The 16,765-nt window shown below is 51.8% G+C and overlaps 1 protein-coding gene across 2 annotated transcripts in view; it reads left to right on the forward strand.

The window, feature by feature from the left end:
* The window catches only part of vwa5b1 (von Willebrand factor A domain containing 5B1), a 273,838-nt gene extending 257,671 nt beyond the window's left edge, over positions 1-16,167 (forward strand). For both annotated transcript variants that reach the window (XM_072477742.1, XM_072477743.1), the window contains one exon: positions 11,153-16,167. In XM_072477742.1, the coding sequence (XP_072333843.1) occupies positions 11,153-11,905 (753 nt within the window). In that variant the 3' untranslated portion in view covers positions 11,906-16,167. The remainder of the gene's footprint in view (positions 1-11,152) is intronic.
* Positions 16,168-16,765: the final 598 nt, after the last annotated feature.

Below are 16,765 nucleotides of genomic sequence, written 5' to 3' on the forward strand. Positions count from 1 at the left end.
TAATCACCCTCCCTCTGAGTCACGAGATACTCACCCTCCCCTCTGAGTCAGGAGATACTCACCCTCCCTCTGAGTCACGAGATACTCACCCTCCCCTCTGAGTCACGAGATACTCACCCTCCCCTCGGAGACAGGAGATACTCACCCTCCCCTCAGAGACAGGAGATACTCACCCTCCCCTCGGAGACAGGAGATACTCACCCTCCCCTCGGAGACAGGTGATATTCACCCTCCCTCTAAGTCAGGAGATACTCACCCTCCCCTCAGAGACAGGAGATACTCACCCTCCCCTCGGAGACAGGTGATATTCACCCTCCCTCTAAGTCAGGAGACACTCACCCTCCCTCTGAGTCAGGAGATACTCACCCTCGCCTCTGAGTCACGAGATACTCACCCTCCCTCTGAGTCACGAGATACTCACCCTCCCCTCGGAGACAGGAGATATTCACCCTCCCCTCTGAGTCACGAGATACTCACCCTCCCCTCTGAGTGAGGAGGTACTCACCCTCCCCTCTGAGTGAGGAGATACTCACCCTCCCTCTGAGTCACGAGGTAATCACCCTCCCTCTGAGTCACGAGATACTCACCCTCCCCTCTGAGTCAGGAGATACTCACCCTCCCGTCTGAGTGAGGAGATACTCACCTTCCCCTCTGAGTCACGAGATACTCACCCTCCCTCTGAGTCACGACGCAATCACCCTCCCTCTAGGTCACGAGATACTCACCCTCCCCTCTGAGTCACGAGGTAATCACCCTCCCCTCTAAGTCAGGAGATACTCAACCTCCCTCTGAGTCACGAGATACTCACCCTCCCTCTGAGTCACGAGATACTCACCCTCCCTCTGAGTCACGAGATACTCACCCTCCCTCTAAGTCAGGAGATACTCACCCTCCCCTCAGAGACAGGAGATACTCACCCTCCCCTCAGAGACAGGAGATACTCACCCTCCCCTCGGAGACAGGTGATATTCACCCTCCCTCTAAGTCAGGAGATACTCACCCTCCCTCTAAGTCAGGAGATACTCACCCTCCCTCTGAGTCACGAGATACTCACCCTCCCTCTGAGTCACGAGATACTCACCCTCCCCTCGGAGACAGGAGATATTCACCCTCCCCTCTGAGTCACGAGATACTCACCCTCCCCTCTGAGTGAGGAGGTACTCACCCTCCCCTCTGAGTGAGGAGATACTCACCCTCCCTCTGAGTCACGAGATACTCACCCTCCCCTCTGAGTCACGAGGTAATCATCCTCCCCTCTGAGTGAGGAGATACTCACCCTCCCTCTGAGTCAGGCGGTACTCACCCTCCCCTCTGAGTGAGGAGATACTCACTCTCACTCTGAGTCACGAGGTACTCACCCTCCACCCTCCCCTCAGGAGGTACTCACCCTCCCTGTGAGTCACGAGGTAATCACCCTCCCTCTAAGTCACGAGATAATCACCCTCCCTCTGAGTCAGAAGATACTCACCCTCCCCTCTGAGTCACGAGATACTCACCCTCCCTCTGAGTCACGAGGTAATCACCCTCCCTCTGAGTCAGGAGATACTCACCCTCCCTCTGAGTCAGGAGATACTCACCCTCCCTCTGAGTCACGAGATACTCACCCTCCCTCTGAGTCACGAGGTACTCACCCTCCCTCTGAGTCAGGAGATACTCACTCTCACTCTGAGTCACGAGGTACTCACCCTCCACCCTCCCCTCAGGAGGTACTCACCCTCCCTGTGAGTCACGAGGTAATCACCCTCCCTCTAAGTCACGAGATAATCACCCTCCCTCTGAGTCAGAAGATACTCACCCTCCCCTCTGAGTCACGAGATACTCACCCTCCCTCTGAGTCACGAGGTAATCACCCTCCCTCTGAGTCAGGAGATACTCACCCTCCCTCTGAGTCAGGAGATACTCACCCTCCCTCTGAGTCACGAGATACTCACCCTCCCCTCGGAGACAGGAGATACTCACCCTCCCCTCGGAGACACTCACCCTCCCCTCTGAGTCACGAGGTAATCACCCTCCCTCTAAGTCAGGAGATACCCACCCTCCCCTCTGAGTGAGTAGATACCCACCCTCCCTCTGAGTCACGAGGTAATCACCCTCCCTCTGAGTCAGGAGATACTCACCCTCCCTCTGAGTCACGAGGTAATCACCCTCCCTCTGAGTCACGAGGTAATCACCCTCCCTCTGAGTCACGAGATACTCACCCTCCCTCTAAGTCGCGAGGTACTCACCCTCCCTCTAAGTCAGGAGATACCCACCCTCCCCTCGGAGACAGGAGATACTCACCCTCCCCTTTGAGTCACGAGGTAATCACCCTCCCTCTGAGTCACGAGATACCCACCCTCCCTCTGAGTCACGAGGTAATCACCCTCCCTCTAAGTCAGGAGATACCCACCCTCCCCTCTGAGTCACGAGATACTCACCCTCCCCTCTGAGTGAGGAGATACTCACCCTCCCTCTGAGTCACGAGATACTCACCCTCCCTCTGAGTCACGAGATACTCACCCTCCCTCTGAATCACGAGATACTCACCCTCCCTCTGAGTCACGAGGTAATCACCCTCCCTCTGAGTCACGAGATACTCACCCTCCCTCTGAGTCACGGGGTAATCACCCTCCCTTTGAGTCACGAGGTAATCACCCTCCCCTCTGAGTGAGGAGATACTCACCCTCCCTCTGAGTCTGGAGATACTCACCCTCCCCTCGGAGACAGAAGATACTCACCCTCCCCTCGGAGACAGGAGATACTCACCTTCCCCTCGGAGACACTCACCCTCCCCTCTGAGTCACGAGGTAATCACCCTCACTCTGAGTCACGAGATTCTCACCCTCCCCTCTGAGTCAGGAGATACTCACCCTCCCTCTGAGTCACGAGATACTCACCCTCCCTCTAAGACAGGAGATACTCACCCTCCCCTCTGAGTCACGAGATACTCAACCTCCCCTCGGAGACAGGAGATACTCACCCTCCCCTCTGAGTCACGAGATACTCACCCTCCCTCTGAGTCACGAGATACTCACCCTCCCCTCGGAGACAGGTGATATTCACCCTCCCTCTAAGTCAGGAGATACTCACCCTCCCCTCAGAGACAGGAGATACTCACCCTCCCCTCGGAGACAGGTGATATTCACCCTCCCTCTAAGTCAGGAGACACTCACCCTCCCTCTGAGTCAGGAGATACTCACCCTCCCCTCTGAGTCACGAGATACTCACCCTCCCTCTGAGTCAGGAGATACTCACCCTCCCCTCGGAGACAGGAGATATTCACCCTCCCCTCTGAGTCACGAGATACTCACCCTCCCCTCTGAGTGAGGAGGTACTCACCCTCCCCTCTGAGTGAGGAGATACTCACCCTCCCTCTGAGTCACGAGGTAATCACCCTCCCTCTGAGTCACGAGATACTCACCCTCCCCTCTGAGTCAGGAGATACTCACCCTCCCGTCTGAGTGAGGAGATACTCACCTTCCCCTCTGAGTCACGAGATACTCACCCTCCCTCTGAGTCACGACGCAATCACCCTCCCTCTAGGTCACGAGATACTCACCCTCCCCTCTGAGTCACGAGGTAATCACCCTCCCCTCTGAGTCACGAGATACTCACCCTCCCTCTGAGTCACGAGATACTCACCCTCCCTCTGAGTCACGAGATACTCACCCTCCCTCTGAGTCACGAGATACTCACCCTCCCCTCTGAGTGAGGAGGTACTCACTCTCCCCTCTGAGTGAGGAGATACTCACCCTCCCTCTGAGTCACGAGGTAATCACCCTCCCTCTGAGTCAGGAGATACTCACCCTCCCGTCTGAGTGAGGAGATACTCACCTTCCCCTCTGAGTCACGAGATACTCACCCTCCCTCTGAGTCACGACGCAATCACCCTCCCTCTAGGTCACGAGATACTCACCCTCCCCTCTGAGTCACGAGGTAATCACCCTCCCCTCTAAGTCAGGAGATACTCAACCTCCCTCTGAGTCACGAGATACTCACCCTCCCTCTGAGTCAGGAGATACTCACCCTCCCTCTGAGTCACGAGATACTCACCCTCCCTCTAAGTCAGGAGATACTCACCCTCCCCTCGGAGACAGGAGATACTCACCCTCCCCTTTGAGTCACAAGGTAATCACCCTCCCTCTAAGTCAGGAGATACTCACCCTCCCTCTGAGTCACGACGTAATCACCCTCCCTCTAAGTCAGGAGATACCCTCCCTCCCCTCTGAGTCACGAGATACTCACCCTCCCCTCTGAGTGAGGAGATACTCACCCTCCCCTCTGAGTTACGAGATACTCACCCTCCCTCTAAGTCATGAGATACTCACCCTCCCCTCTGAGTCACGAGATACTCACCCTCCCTCTGAGTCACGAGATACTCACCCTCCCTCTGAGTCACGAGGCAATCACCCTCCCTCTGAGTCACGAGGTAATCACCCTCCCTCTGAGTCACGAGATACTCACCCTCCCTCTGAGTCACGGGGTAATCACCCTCCCTTTGAGTCACGAGGTAATCACCCTCCCCTCTGAGTGAGGAGATACTCACCCTCCCTCTGAGTCAGGAGATACTCACCCTCCCCTCGGAGACAGGAGATACTCACCCTCCCCTCGGAGACACTCGCCCTCCCCTCTGAGTCACGAGGTAATCACCCTCCCTCTGAGTCACAAGATACTCACCCTCCCCTCTGAGTCACGAGATACTCACCCTCCCCTCTGAGTGAGGAGCTACTCACCCTCCCCTCGGAGACAGGAGATACTCACCTTCCCCTCGGAGACACTCGGCCTCCCCTCTGAGTCACGAGGTAATCACCCTCCCTCTGAGTCACGAGATACTCACCCTCCCCTCTGAGTCAGGAGATACTCACCCTCCCTCTGAGTCAGGAGATACTCACCCTCCCCTCTGAGTCACGAGATACTCACCCTCCCTCTGAGTCAGGAGATACTCACCCTCCCCTCGGAGACAGGAGATATTCACCCTCCCCTCTGAGTCACGAGATACTCACCCTCCCCTCTGAGTGAGGAGGTACTCACCCTCCCCTCTGAGTGAGGAGATACTCACCCTCCCTCTGAGTCACGAGGTAATCACCCTCCCTCTGAGTCACGAGATACTCACCCTCCCCTCTGAGTCAGGAGATACTCACCCTCCCGTCTGAGTGAGGAGATACTCACCTTCCCCTCTGAGTCACGAGATACTCACCCTCCCTCTGAGTCACGACGCAATCACCCTCCCTCTAGGTCACGAGATACTCACCCTCCCCTCTGAGTCACGAGGTAATCACCCTCCCCTCTGAGTCACGAGATACTCACCCTCCCTCTGAGTCACGAGATACTCACCCTCCCTCTGAGTCACGAGATACTCACCCTCCCTCTGAGTCACGAGATACTCACCCTCCCCTCTGAGTGAGGAGGTACTCACTCTCCCCTCTGAGTGAGGAGATACTCACCCTCCCTCTGAGTCACGAGGTAATCACCCTCCCTCTGAGTCAGGAGATACTCACCCTCCCGTCTGAGTGAGGAGATACTCACCTTCCCCTCTGAGTCACGAGATACTCACCCTCCCTCTGAGTCACGACGCAATCACCCTCCCTCTAGGTCACGAGATACTCACCCTCCCCTCTGAGTCACGAGGTAATCACCCTCCCCTCTAAGTCAGGAGATACTCAACCTCCCTCTGAGTCACGAGATACTCACCCTCCCTCTGAGTCAGGAGATACTCACCCTCCCTCTGAGTCACGAGATACTCACCCTCCCTCTAAGTCAGGAGATACTCACCCTCCCCTCGGAGACAGGAGATACTCACCCTCCCCTTTGAGTCACAAGGTAATCACCCTCCCTCTAAGTCAGGAGATACTCACCCTCCCTCTGAGTCACGACGTAATCACCCTCCCTCTAAGTCAGGAGATACCCTCCCTCCCCTCTGAGTCACGAGATACTCACCCTCCCCTCTGAGTGAGGAGATACTCACCCTCCCCTCTGAGTTACGAGATACTCAGCCTCCCTCTAAGTCATGAGATACTCACCCTCCCCTCTGAGTCACGAGATACTCACCCTCCCTCTGAGTCACGAGATACTCACCCTCCCTCTGAGTCACGAGGCAATCACCCTCCCTCTGAGTCACGAGGTAATCACCCTCCCTCTGAGTCACGAGATACTCACCCTCCCTCTGAGTCACGGGGTAATCACCCTCCCTTTGAGTCACGAGGTAATCACCCTCCCCTCTGAGTGAGGAGATACTCACCCTCCCTCTGAGTCAGGAGATACTCACCCTCCCCTCGGAGACAGGAGATAATCACCCTCCCCTCGGAGACACTCGCCCTCCCCTCTGAGTCACGAGGTAATCACCCTCCCTCTGAGTCACAAGATACTCACCCTCCCCTCTGAGTCACGAGATACTCACCCTCCCCTCTGAGTGAGGAGCTACTCACCCTCCCCTCGGAGACAGGAGATACTCACCTTCTCCTCGGAGACACTCGGCCTCCCCTCTGAGTCACGAGGTAATCACCCTCCCTCTGAGTCACGAGATACTCACCCTCCCCTCTGAGTCAGGAGATACTCACCCTCCCTCTGAGTCACGAGATACTCACCCTCCCCTCTGAGTCACGAGATACTCACCCTCCCCTCGGAGACAGGAGATACTCACCCTCCCCTCAGAGACAGGAGATACTCACCCTCCCCTCGGAGACAGGAGATACTCACCCTCCCCTCGGAGACAGGTGATATTCACCCTCCCTCTAAGTCAGGAGATACTCACCCTCCCCTCAGAGACAGGAGATACTCACCCTCCCCTCGGAGACAGGTGATATTCACCCTCCCTCTAAGTCAGGAGACACTCACCCTCCCTCTGAGTCAGGAGATACTCACCCTCCCCTCTGAGTCACGAGATACTCACCCTCCCCTCTGAGTCACGAGATACTCACCCTCCCCTCGGAGACAGGAGATATTCACCCTCCCCTCTGAGTCACGAGATACTCACCCTCCCCTCTGAGTGAGGAGGTACTCACCCTCCCCTCTGAGTGAGGAGATACTCACCCTCCCTCTGAGTCACGAGGTAATCACCCTCCCTCTGAGTCACGAGATACTCACCCTCCCCTCTGAGTCAGGAGATACTCACCCTCCCGTCTGAGTGAGGAGATACTCACCTTCCCCTCTGAGTCACGAGATACTCACCCTCCCTCTGAGTCACGACGCAATCACCCTCCCTCTAGGTCACGAGATACTCACCCTCCCCTCTGAGTCACGAGGTAATCACCCTCCCCTCTAAGTCAGGAGATACTCAACCTCCCTCTGAGTCACGAGATACTCACCCTCCCTCTGAGTCACGAGATACTCACCCTCCCTCTGAGTCACGAGATACTCACCCTCCCTCTAAGTCAGGAGATACTCACCCTCCCCTCAGAGACAGGAGATACTCACCCTCCCCTCAGAGACAGGAGATACTCACCCTCCCCTCGGAGACAGGTGATATTCACCCTCCCTCTAAGTCAGGAGATACTCACCCTCCCTCTAAGTCAGGAGATACTCACCCTCCCTCTGAGTCACGAGATACTCACCCTCCCTCTGAGTCACGAGATACTCACCCTCCCCTCGGAGACAGGAGATATTCACCCTCCCCTCTGAGTCACGAGATACTCACCCTCCCCTCTGAGTGAGGAGGTACTCACCCTCCCCTCTGAGTGAGGAGATACTCACCCTCCCTCTGAGTCACGAGATACTCACCCTCCCCTCTGAGTCACGAGGTAATCACCCTCCCCTCTGAGTGAGGAGATACTCACCCTCCCTCTGAGTCAGGCGGTACTCACCCTCCCCTCTGAGTGAGGAGATACTCACTCTCACTCTGAGTCACGAGGTACTCACCCTCCACCCTCCCCTCAGGAGGTACTCACCCTCCCTGTGAGTCACGAGGTAATCACCCTCCCTCTAAGTCACGAGATAATCACCCTCCCTCTGAGTCAGAAGATACTCACCCTCCCCTCTGAGTCACGAGATACTCACCCTCCCTCTGAGTCACGAGGTAATCACCCTCCCTCTGAGTCAGGAGATACTCACCCTCCCTCTGAGTCAGGAGATACTCACCCTCCCTCTGAGTCACGAGATACTCACCCTCCCTCTGAGTCACGAGGTACTCACCCTCCCTCTGAGTCAGGAGATACTCACTCTCACTCTGAGTCACGAGGTACTCACCCTCCACCCTCCCCTCAGGAGGTACTCACCCTCCCTGTGAGTCACGAGGTAATCACCCTCCCTCTAAGTCACGAGATAATCACCCTCCCTCTGAGTCAGAAGATACTCACCCTCCCCTCTGAGTCACGAGATACTCACCCTCCCTCTGAGTCACGAGGTAATCACCCTCCCTCTGAGTCAGGAGATACTCACCCTCCCTCTGAGTCAGGAGATACTCACCCTCCCTCTGAGTCACGAGATACTCACCCTCCCCTCGGAGACAGGAGATACTCACCCTCCCCTCGGAGACACTCACCCTCCCCTCTGAGTCACGAGGTAATCACCCTCCCTCTAAGTCAGGAGATACCCACCCTCCCCTCTGAGTGAGTAGATACCCACCCTCCCTCTGAGTCACGAGGTAATCACCCTCCCTCTGAGTCAGGAGATACTCACCCTCCCTCTGAGTCACGAGGTAATCACCCTCCCTCTGAGTCACGAGATACTCACCCTCCCTCTAAGTCACTAGGTAATCACCCTCCCTCTAAGTCAGGAGATACCCACCCTCCCCTCGGAGACAGGAGATACTCACCCTCCCCTTTGAGTCACGAGGTAATCACCCTCCCTCTGAGTCACGAGATACCCACCCTCCCTCTGAGTCACGAGGTAATCACCCTCCCTCTAAGTCAGGAGATACCCACCCTCCCCTCTGAGTCACGAGATACTCACCCTCCCCTCTGTGTGAGGAGATACTCACCCTCCCTCTGAGTCACGAGATACTCACCCTCCCTCTGAGTCACGAGATACTCACCCTCCCTCTGAATCACGAGATACTCACCCTCCCTCTGAGTCACGAGGTAATCACCCTCCCTCTGAGTCACGAGATACTCACCCTCCCTCTGAGTCACGGGGTAATCACCCTCCCTTTGAGTCACGAGGTAATCACCCTCCCCTCTGAGTGAGGAGATACTCACCCTCCCTCTGAGTCTGGAGATACTCACCCTCCCCTCGGAGACAGAAGATACTCACCCTCCCCTCGGAGACAGGAGATACTCACCTTCCCCTCGGAGACACTCACCCTCCCCTCTGAGTCACGAGGTAATCACCCTCACTCTGAGTCACGAGATACTCACCCTCCCCTCTGAGTCAGGAGATACTCACCCTCCCTCTGAGTCACGAGATACTCACCCTCCCTCTAAGACAGGAGATACTCACCCTCCCCTCTGAGTCACAAGATACTCAACCTCCCCTCGGAAACAGGAGATACTCACCCTCCCCTCTGAGTCACGAGATACTCACCCTCCCTCTGAGTCACGAGATACTCACCCTCCCCTCGGAGACAGGAGATATTCACCCTCCCCTCTGAGTCACGAGATACTCACCCTCCCCTCTGAGTGAGGAGGTACTCACCCTCCCCTCTGAGTGAGGAGATACTCACCCTCCCTCTGAGTCACGAGGTAATCACCCTCCCTCTGAGTCACGAGATACTCACCCTCCCCTCTGAGTCAGGAGATACTCACCCTCCCCTCTGAGTGACGAGATACTCACCCTCCCCTCTGAGTCACGAGGTACTCACCCTCCCCTCTGAGTCACGAGGTAATCACCCTCCCCTCTGAGTGAGGAGATACTCACCCTCCCTCTGAGTCAGGCGGTACTCACCCTCCCCTCTGAGTGAGGAGATACTCACCCTCCCTCTGAGTCACGAGATACCCACCCTCCCCTCTGAGTCAGGAGGTACTCGCCCTCCCCTCTGAGTCACGAGTTAATCACCCTCCCTCTAAGTCACGAGGTAATCACCCTCCCTCTGAGTCAGAAGATACTCACCCTCCCCTCTGAGTCACGAGATACTCACCCTCCCTCTGAGTCACGAGGTAATCACCCTCCCTCTGTGTCAGGAGATACTCACCCTCCCCTCTGAGTCAGGAGATACTCACCCTCCCCTCGGAGACACTCACCCTCCCCTCTGAGTCACGAGATAATCACCCTCCCTCTAAGTCAGGAGGTAATCGCCCTCCCTCTGAGTCAGGAGATACTCACCCTCCCCTCGGAGACAGGAGATATTCACCCTCCCTCTGAGTCACGAGGTAATCACCCTCCCTCTGAGTCAGGAGATACTCACCCTCCCCTCTGAGTCAGTAGGTACTCACCCTCCACCCTCCCCTCAGGAGGTACTCACCCTCCACCCTCCCCTCAGGAGGTACTCAGCCTCCCCTCTGAGTGAGGATGTTGTGGGTTCCGGTCTCACTCTTGAGCACTGACAACAAGGCTAATGGAATGATGCGTTCTGGGAGGGAGCAGCTTTCAGACGCTGTGTTAAACTGAAGCCCTGTTTACTGTCTCAGGAGGGTGTAAAAGATTCCATGGTTCCATTTTGACAAAAACCAGGGGAGTTAGTCCTGTTGTCGTGGCCAATAGTTATCCCGCAATCAAGTCCCCAAAACAGATGATGTGATTGCCATCACGGTGCTGTGCCTGAGAGTTTGCCATGTGTAAATTGCTGCCACACTCTCCACATGACACCTCAAAAGCTGCACCATGGAAATCTGTTGGGGAAGTCCTGAAGCACTGGATAGACAGACACTTGAAAATGAACTGAAATGAAAACGCTTATTGTCACAAGTAGGCTTCAAATGAAGCGACTGTATAAAGCCCCTAGTCGCCACATTCCGGCGCCTGTTCGGGGAGGCTGGTACGGGAACAGGCACCGGAATGTGGTGACTAGGGGCTTTTCACAGTAACACTTTCTAGTTGTATTTCTAATTCTCTGCTTTCCAATACTGATCTGTTGGTTATTCCTGGGGCCTAACTAAGTTAATGGAAATATGAGCCAAATAACCCCATTTCAGCAATTTTCTGAACTCTTTACTCTACAATAATTGCAAGGATAATTGTGTATAATTAACACTTAGAATGAGTGAACGTTTGATTTTCTGTCACGATCAGTAATATTGAATGACTGACAATATCTGTTGCTATAAATATTGCGGTAAAATAGTGATATCATTGCATTCTTCAGGTTAATTTGCAGTTGGCATCAGGGGCTTTCCTGCTAAATGTGGCTTTCTGTGAAGCCATTAATATTTCCATGGAGCAGCTGAAATGGACATCACCTTTTGCAAGTCATCGATCAAATGCCAGTTCCACGTCTCAAGGCCATTCCAGTACCTTCAGTGACAACAAAACGGCTCCGAGTGACCAAGAGAATGGATCCATAGGCCACATCCACCTGAAAGAAGCTGAAAAAACAGAAGTATTGAATGACTTGGGAGTAGATAAATCCCAAGGTGATTTAGAACAATTAAGACCACGTCACTTTTCAAGCAGTTTGGTTGAAATTCAGTCAAGGGGTACGAGTGGTAGTTGTGAACTTCTCCCTCCAACAGTAACGGTCCGAAGGTTTCCCTCTCCGGGAAACCCTGAAGCATCCCGAGCCTCGCAGGCCGACAGTGGCAGAGGATCTGAGACCGACAGTGCTGATATCTCAATCTCAACGTCGAAAAATGAACTTCAACAGCTGATGGATCTAGAGGGAACAGTCTGGTCCACAGCTGTTGCCTTAGCCTGGCTGGAGCATAGCTCAGCTTCTTATTTCATTGAGTGGGAGCTGGTAGCTGCGAAAGCCAGCATGTGGCTGGATTCACAACACATACCCGAGGGTCGGGAACTTGCCACTGTCAAAGCTTCAGCAAGGCAGCTCTTTGTCTTGTTAAGACATTGGGATGAAAATCTGCAACTGAATATGTTGTGCTACAACCCAAACAGTGTTTAAACGCTTTGCCTCAGTAAAATTTGGCAGCTGGATTTTCAATTTTTATTCTTAAAAAAACTCCTTATAAATTTAAAAATCAACAATTTATTAACAATTAAGTTTTACACAATTTGTTCTCTTCCTGCTTTCCTGCAGGCCTCCCTCTGCTGGACAGAATGTTGATCTGGGCTGGGGCAATAATGACACCATCTCTGGGTGTCCATTCTGCTAATCGGGTTCATTTCTTTGGGTTCCACAGGTTGATACTTGAAGCATTATTTCAAATTTGGGACTTGGGTATGTGTGCATTCAGTATATGTCTGGGCCATACCGTCATTCTTTATTTTAAAGATATGAGTAGCGTGGATGATTTCACAAAGATTATTGTGATTTTGTCCCTTTGTCATGTTGCTCCCTGACTTGATTCTAACCATCTTTTGAACACGCAGATTTTTAAACCAGACTTTTGATTGGCTAGAAAAATAGGCATTAAATTGTTTGTCCACAATCGAAAGGGCAGATTTTCTAAATTTGTTCCCACTGACAAACGAGTCAGGAGGCAGATAGAACAAATGAAATAACTGACGTTAAACAACTTTAACCTAATTCACTTGGTGGGGAACTGGAGGCCAGATTGTCCACTGTTGGTGAATAGTGACAGAGGGATCATGTTGAGTAGGTGACAACATCAATCCTGTTGGATTTCCTGAGGGGGAATCGGTTAATGTTACCCCCATGATTTCTCCCCTGTTTCTAATCTCTACTGGACACATATATCTGAAATTCCTTTAACACCTTTGTTAAAATAGAGGAGAGAAGAACTCCAATCACATTTAACCTTAAACATTGAGGCGTGTAATGTCATCTTGGAGCCATTGGGGAACTTTGATGTTGATGATGGTGTAGATCGAGCAGTCCGATTCTGGCTTTCATTAATGTCAGTAACAACAGCTCGTTGGATATCTTTGAGAGTTGAAACTTCCTCAATTGTGTTGAGGAAAAGCAAAAGTTAAGAAAATAAAAAATGTTGATCTGGTAGCAATTAGGTCAAAATCAACTTTGAAAAATAAGTGGAAAAGCAGAGAACTGAGAGAAAACAGAGTTGGTGAATAGAATTAAACTGTTTGCACTTTTAACTTTAACTAAAATTATATTTGAAATGATCATTTTCTTTACTTATAGTTAAGATTAATGCAGGACTCTCAACACTGGAGAGCCTTTTCAACGGAATATTTGAGGCTTTAGTATTGGGGCCGGGATTGTCCGAGTTCACTAGCGAGTTGCAGGAATTCCGATGGCCCGGTGAATTGGCAAAAAAATGGGTTTCACGCCAATTGTGAAACCCGTTGCGGGTCTCCCAGCCTGCCCCACCAGCCCCAACAAGATTCCTGCCCAGGCCCGACAGAAACATGCAAATAGCTCATTGTCCCTAATTGGAATCTCATTTACGGGCAGGACACCTGGTTCACCTGCCTCTGAGGAGGCTCCAACACCCCGCCCCTCAGCCGGGAGTTCCGCTGGCGTGAATTGGTGCAAGAAACGGAGATCTGGCAGCTTGAACGGCAAGGGGTGGCAAGAGGGTGCAAACCCTCCCTACAATTGCTTCTGGGTTATCAAGGCGGGAGGGCTCTTTATGGGAGGTGGTGGTCAGAGGGCTTGTGGTGGGCTGGAAGGGCTCTAGTCAGGGGTCTTTGCTGGGATGGGATCGTCTGGCTGGTCTTCCCATCTGCAGCCTTTAAACCCTTTAAATATTCTGCCAGCATTTCATAGTTGAATACTCTGAAAATAAAGTGAAAGTAAGTCTCCTAATATTCAGACTTAAACCCTTAAATTATCAGCATGCCAAGTTCAAAAATCTGTGAAAGGAATGTAAACACATCCCCTATAATGTGGTGGAAAGCTTTGAAGTGTTTTTTTTCACTGTTAATTTCATTGCCTTAACATTTTCAAGCCTATGTGCATGCCTAGAAGCCTAAAAGCTTTGAGCTGCACTGTTTACATTCAATTTTACTGACAATGGCCTTTTAAAAGCCTTTGATTGACAGGACCAGATAGTTTCACAGGATGGGTTACCGCTGTTATTTATATAGTGCTACAGGTGTCAATTAACTCTGAGGAGCAGCTGTATTACTAAGCATAGTTTTGTTTAAAGAGGCTGTCTCTTTGTTCCTAAATGCTTCCTCGAAAGTGCAGGTATGGGTTTAAAGGCAGTAGATGGGAAGACCAGCCTAATGACCCCCCATCCCAGGAAAGACCTCAACCTGAGCACCTCCAGCCCAACACAAAGCCCCTCCTGACTCCCACCTCCCATGAAAGGCCCCCTCTGCACCTTGGAAGCAAATGTAGGGAGGGTATCACCGCCTTGTCACGTCAAGGTGCCAGATTAACCCTGTCAAGGGGGGAATAAGTGGGGTGCTGCAGAGGGATATTGGGAGGGGAGAAATATGGGGACTGACAGCGGGGCCTTGCTAGTGGTTGGGGGGGACCTGCAGCAGCATTCTGATATCGCCAGGGTGCCCAAATCCCGGAGGAGCAGAATCTATCAGAGGGATCCGGTCCAGCGAAAATCCTGATCATCTTTAAAAAGTTAACTTTGTGCCAATGGCAGGAAAACCCTGATCTTGGTAAAATAAAATTCTAAAAGCCATTGCTTGGGACATCGGGTTTGCTCCCAGTGCCGGCAGGAATCACTTCAGTTTTCCTGATGGCGGGAGCACCTGGTCTTGATTCGGAAGAATCATACCCAGGATCTATGAACAAAGAATGTCCAGATTCGGTTGGTGTGGACGATGGTGCAAAAAATCATATTTCGTCATCCACTGGGACAGTCGATGGTTTAAACTTCAGTGTAACTTTTTGACCAGTTTGCTTTCACACTCCAGGTTACGGCAGAGCATGAGCAACAATATTTATTATATTTCGCATCTCCAGCACAATTGCTGTTCTGCACAGTTGTAACTTATAAAATTACAGGTTCAGAAAGTGGGTGGCCAGATTGCCAGTATTTTATTGTGGATTTAGGGAGACATTAGATCTCATTCCATTTTTGATTTTTGACAGCTAAAATGGAACACGTCGTGGGCATCAAGTCCAATCGGTCTTTCGGTGATTTTGCCACCATCATACCCATTTTATTTGAGAATATTGGAAAATTGGGAGATAGACATTGGGAATGCAGTGTAAGTGCATGGTCGATCATTATTTTAGTTGTTTCGGGACTAACGTTGTACCATTGTTTGGTTTGGCTTCTGAGTGCGTGATTGCTGATCAAAGTGCACAATGTTCAATTTCTGTTGAAAAGATTGTTCTATTCAGTACTGGAAAAAATCTTAAATCAGTCACTGATGCTTGCTGTGTAGGATGTACATCAATTTTATTTGTCTGATAATGTTCATGTGCCAAAATATTTACATAAGTTGTGAAATGGGAAGCAAATCCTAAAAGTGAATGACACCTTTGGTACGAACAAGGAATGAGGTTATTGAAGGACTCTGGTGGGACACAAAGGATTGGGAACTTGACCCTGGCCAGTGGATGAAAATTTCTTGCGCTGTTAGAACGACTCCAGAGTTGAGATGGTGAGAGGGGAGAAGTTGGAATTATTTTCCTTTGAGCAGGGAAGTTTAAAGGGATATTTAATAGAGCTGTTCAAACTTAGAAAGGGTTTGATGGAGTAAATGAGGTGAAACTGTTTCGAGTGGCAACAGAGGATGGGTAACCAGAAAATACAAGTTTAATTTGCAAAAAGAACTGGACGGTAAATGAGGAGAATGTTTTCACACACACAGCTGTTATGGTGTCTAATCCATGGCCTGGTTCATTTGGAACTTTCAAAATAGATTTAGACATATACTTGAAAATGCAGGACCATGGAGAGGAAGTCAGGTGTGAGAGAGTAATAGATTAGCTATTTCAAAGTCCCAGTACAGGCTGAAAGGATCAAAAGTCTCCTCGTGTGCTGTAAGGTGAATTCTGGTGCTCCTTAATTCTCATCAAGTGCCGAACTTGTGTCATTCTGTTCTTTAATTTATGAAATGCAAAACTATGAATGTAGTGATTATTTATAAATCGTATGTTCTTCAGAGAGCTGGATTATATTGTCTCTTGGCATTGTTTTTCTCTGTAATCGAATGGAATATAAGCAGCTTGTTGGTATGCTTATTGTACTGAGTATTTGAATATGATGCTGACATGTGCACTGTCTTTGTTTAAATTGCACGATACTAACCAATGTTGACTTTTAAAAAAGAGTATAATATATTAAAAAAAACATGTTTACTGTGTTAGAATTATTCCTTTATTCAAAAACATGTAAATGCTTTATTTTTATATTAATTGGATTTAAACTTCTGCTTTTATCTGAATCCATTGAGCCATTTTCTCTCACCTGGGGCGAAATTCTCCGGAGACGGCGCGATGTCCGCCGACTGGCGCCCAAAACGGCACAAATCAGACGGGCATCGCGTCGCCCCAAAGGTGCGGAATGCTCCGAATCTTTGGGGGCCGAGCCCCAACCTTGAGGGGCTAGGTCGGCGGCGGACGAATTTCCCCCCCGCCAGCTGGCGCGGAAATGACATCTCCGGGCGGCGCATACGCGGGAGCGTCAGCGGCCGCTGACAGTTTCCCGGGCATGCGCAGTGGAGGGAGTCTCTTCTGCCTCCGCCATGGTGGAGACCCTGGCGACGGCGGAAGGGAAAGAGTGCCCCCACGGCACAGGCCCGCCCGCGGATCGGTGGGCCCCGATCGCGGGCCAGGCCACCGTGGGGGCACCCCCTGGGGCCAGATTGCCCCGCGCCCCCCCCAGGACCCTGGAGCCCGCCCGCGCCGCCTTGTCCCGCCGGTACGGTAGGTGGTTTAATCCACGCCGGTGGGACAGGCATT

This window comes from Scyliorhinus torazame, chromosome 16 (assembly GCF_047496885.1).
Source record: "Scyliorhinus torazame isolate Kashiwa2021f chromosome 16, sScyTor2.1, whole genome shotgun sequence".
NCBI classification, from domain to species: Eukaryota; Metazoa; Chordata; class Chondrichthyes; order Carcharhiniformes; family Scyliorhinidae; genus Scyliorhinus; species Scyliorhinus torazame.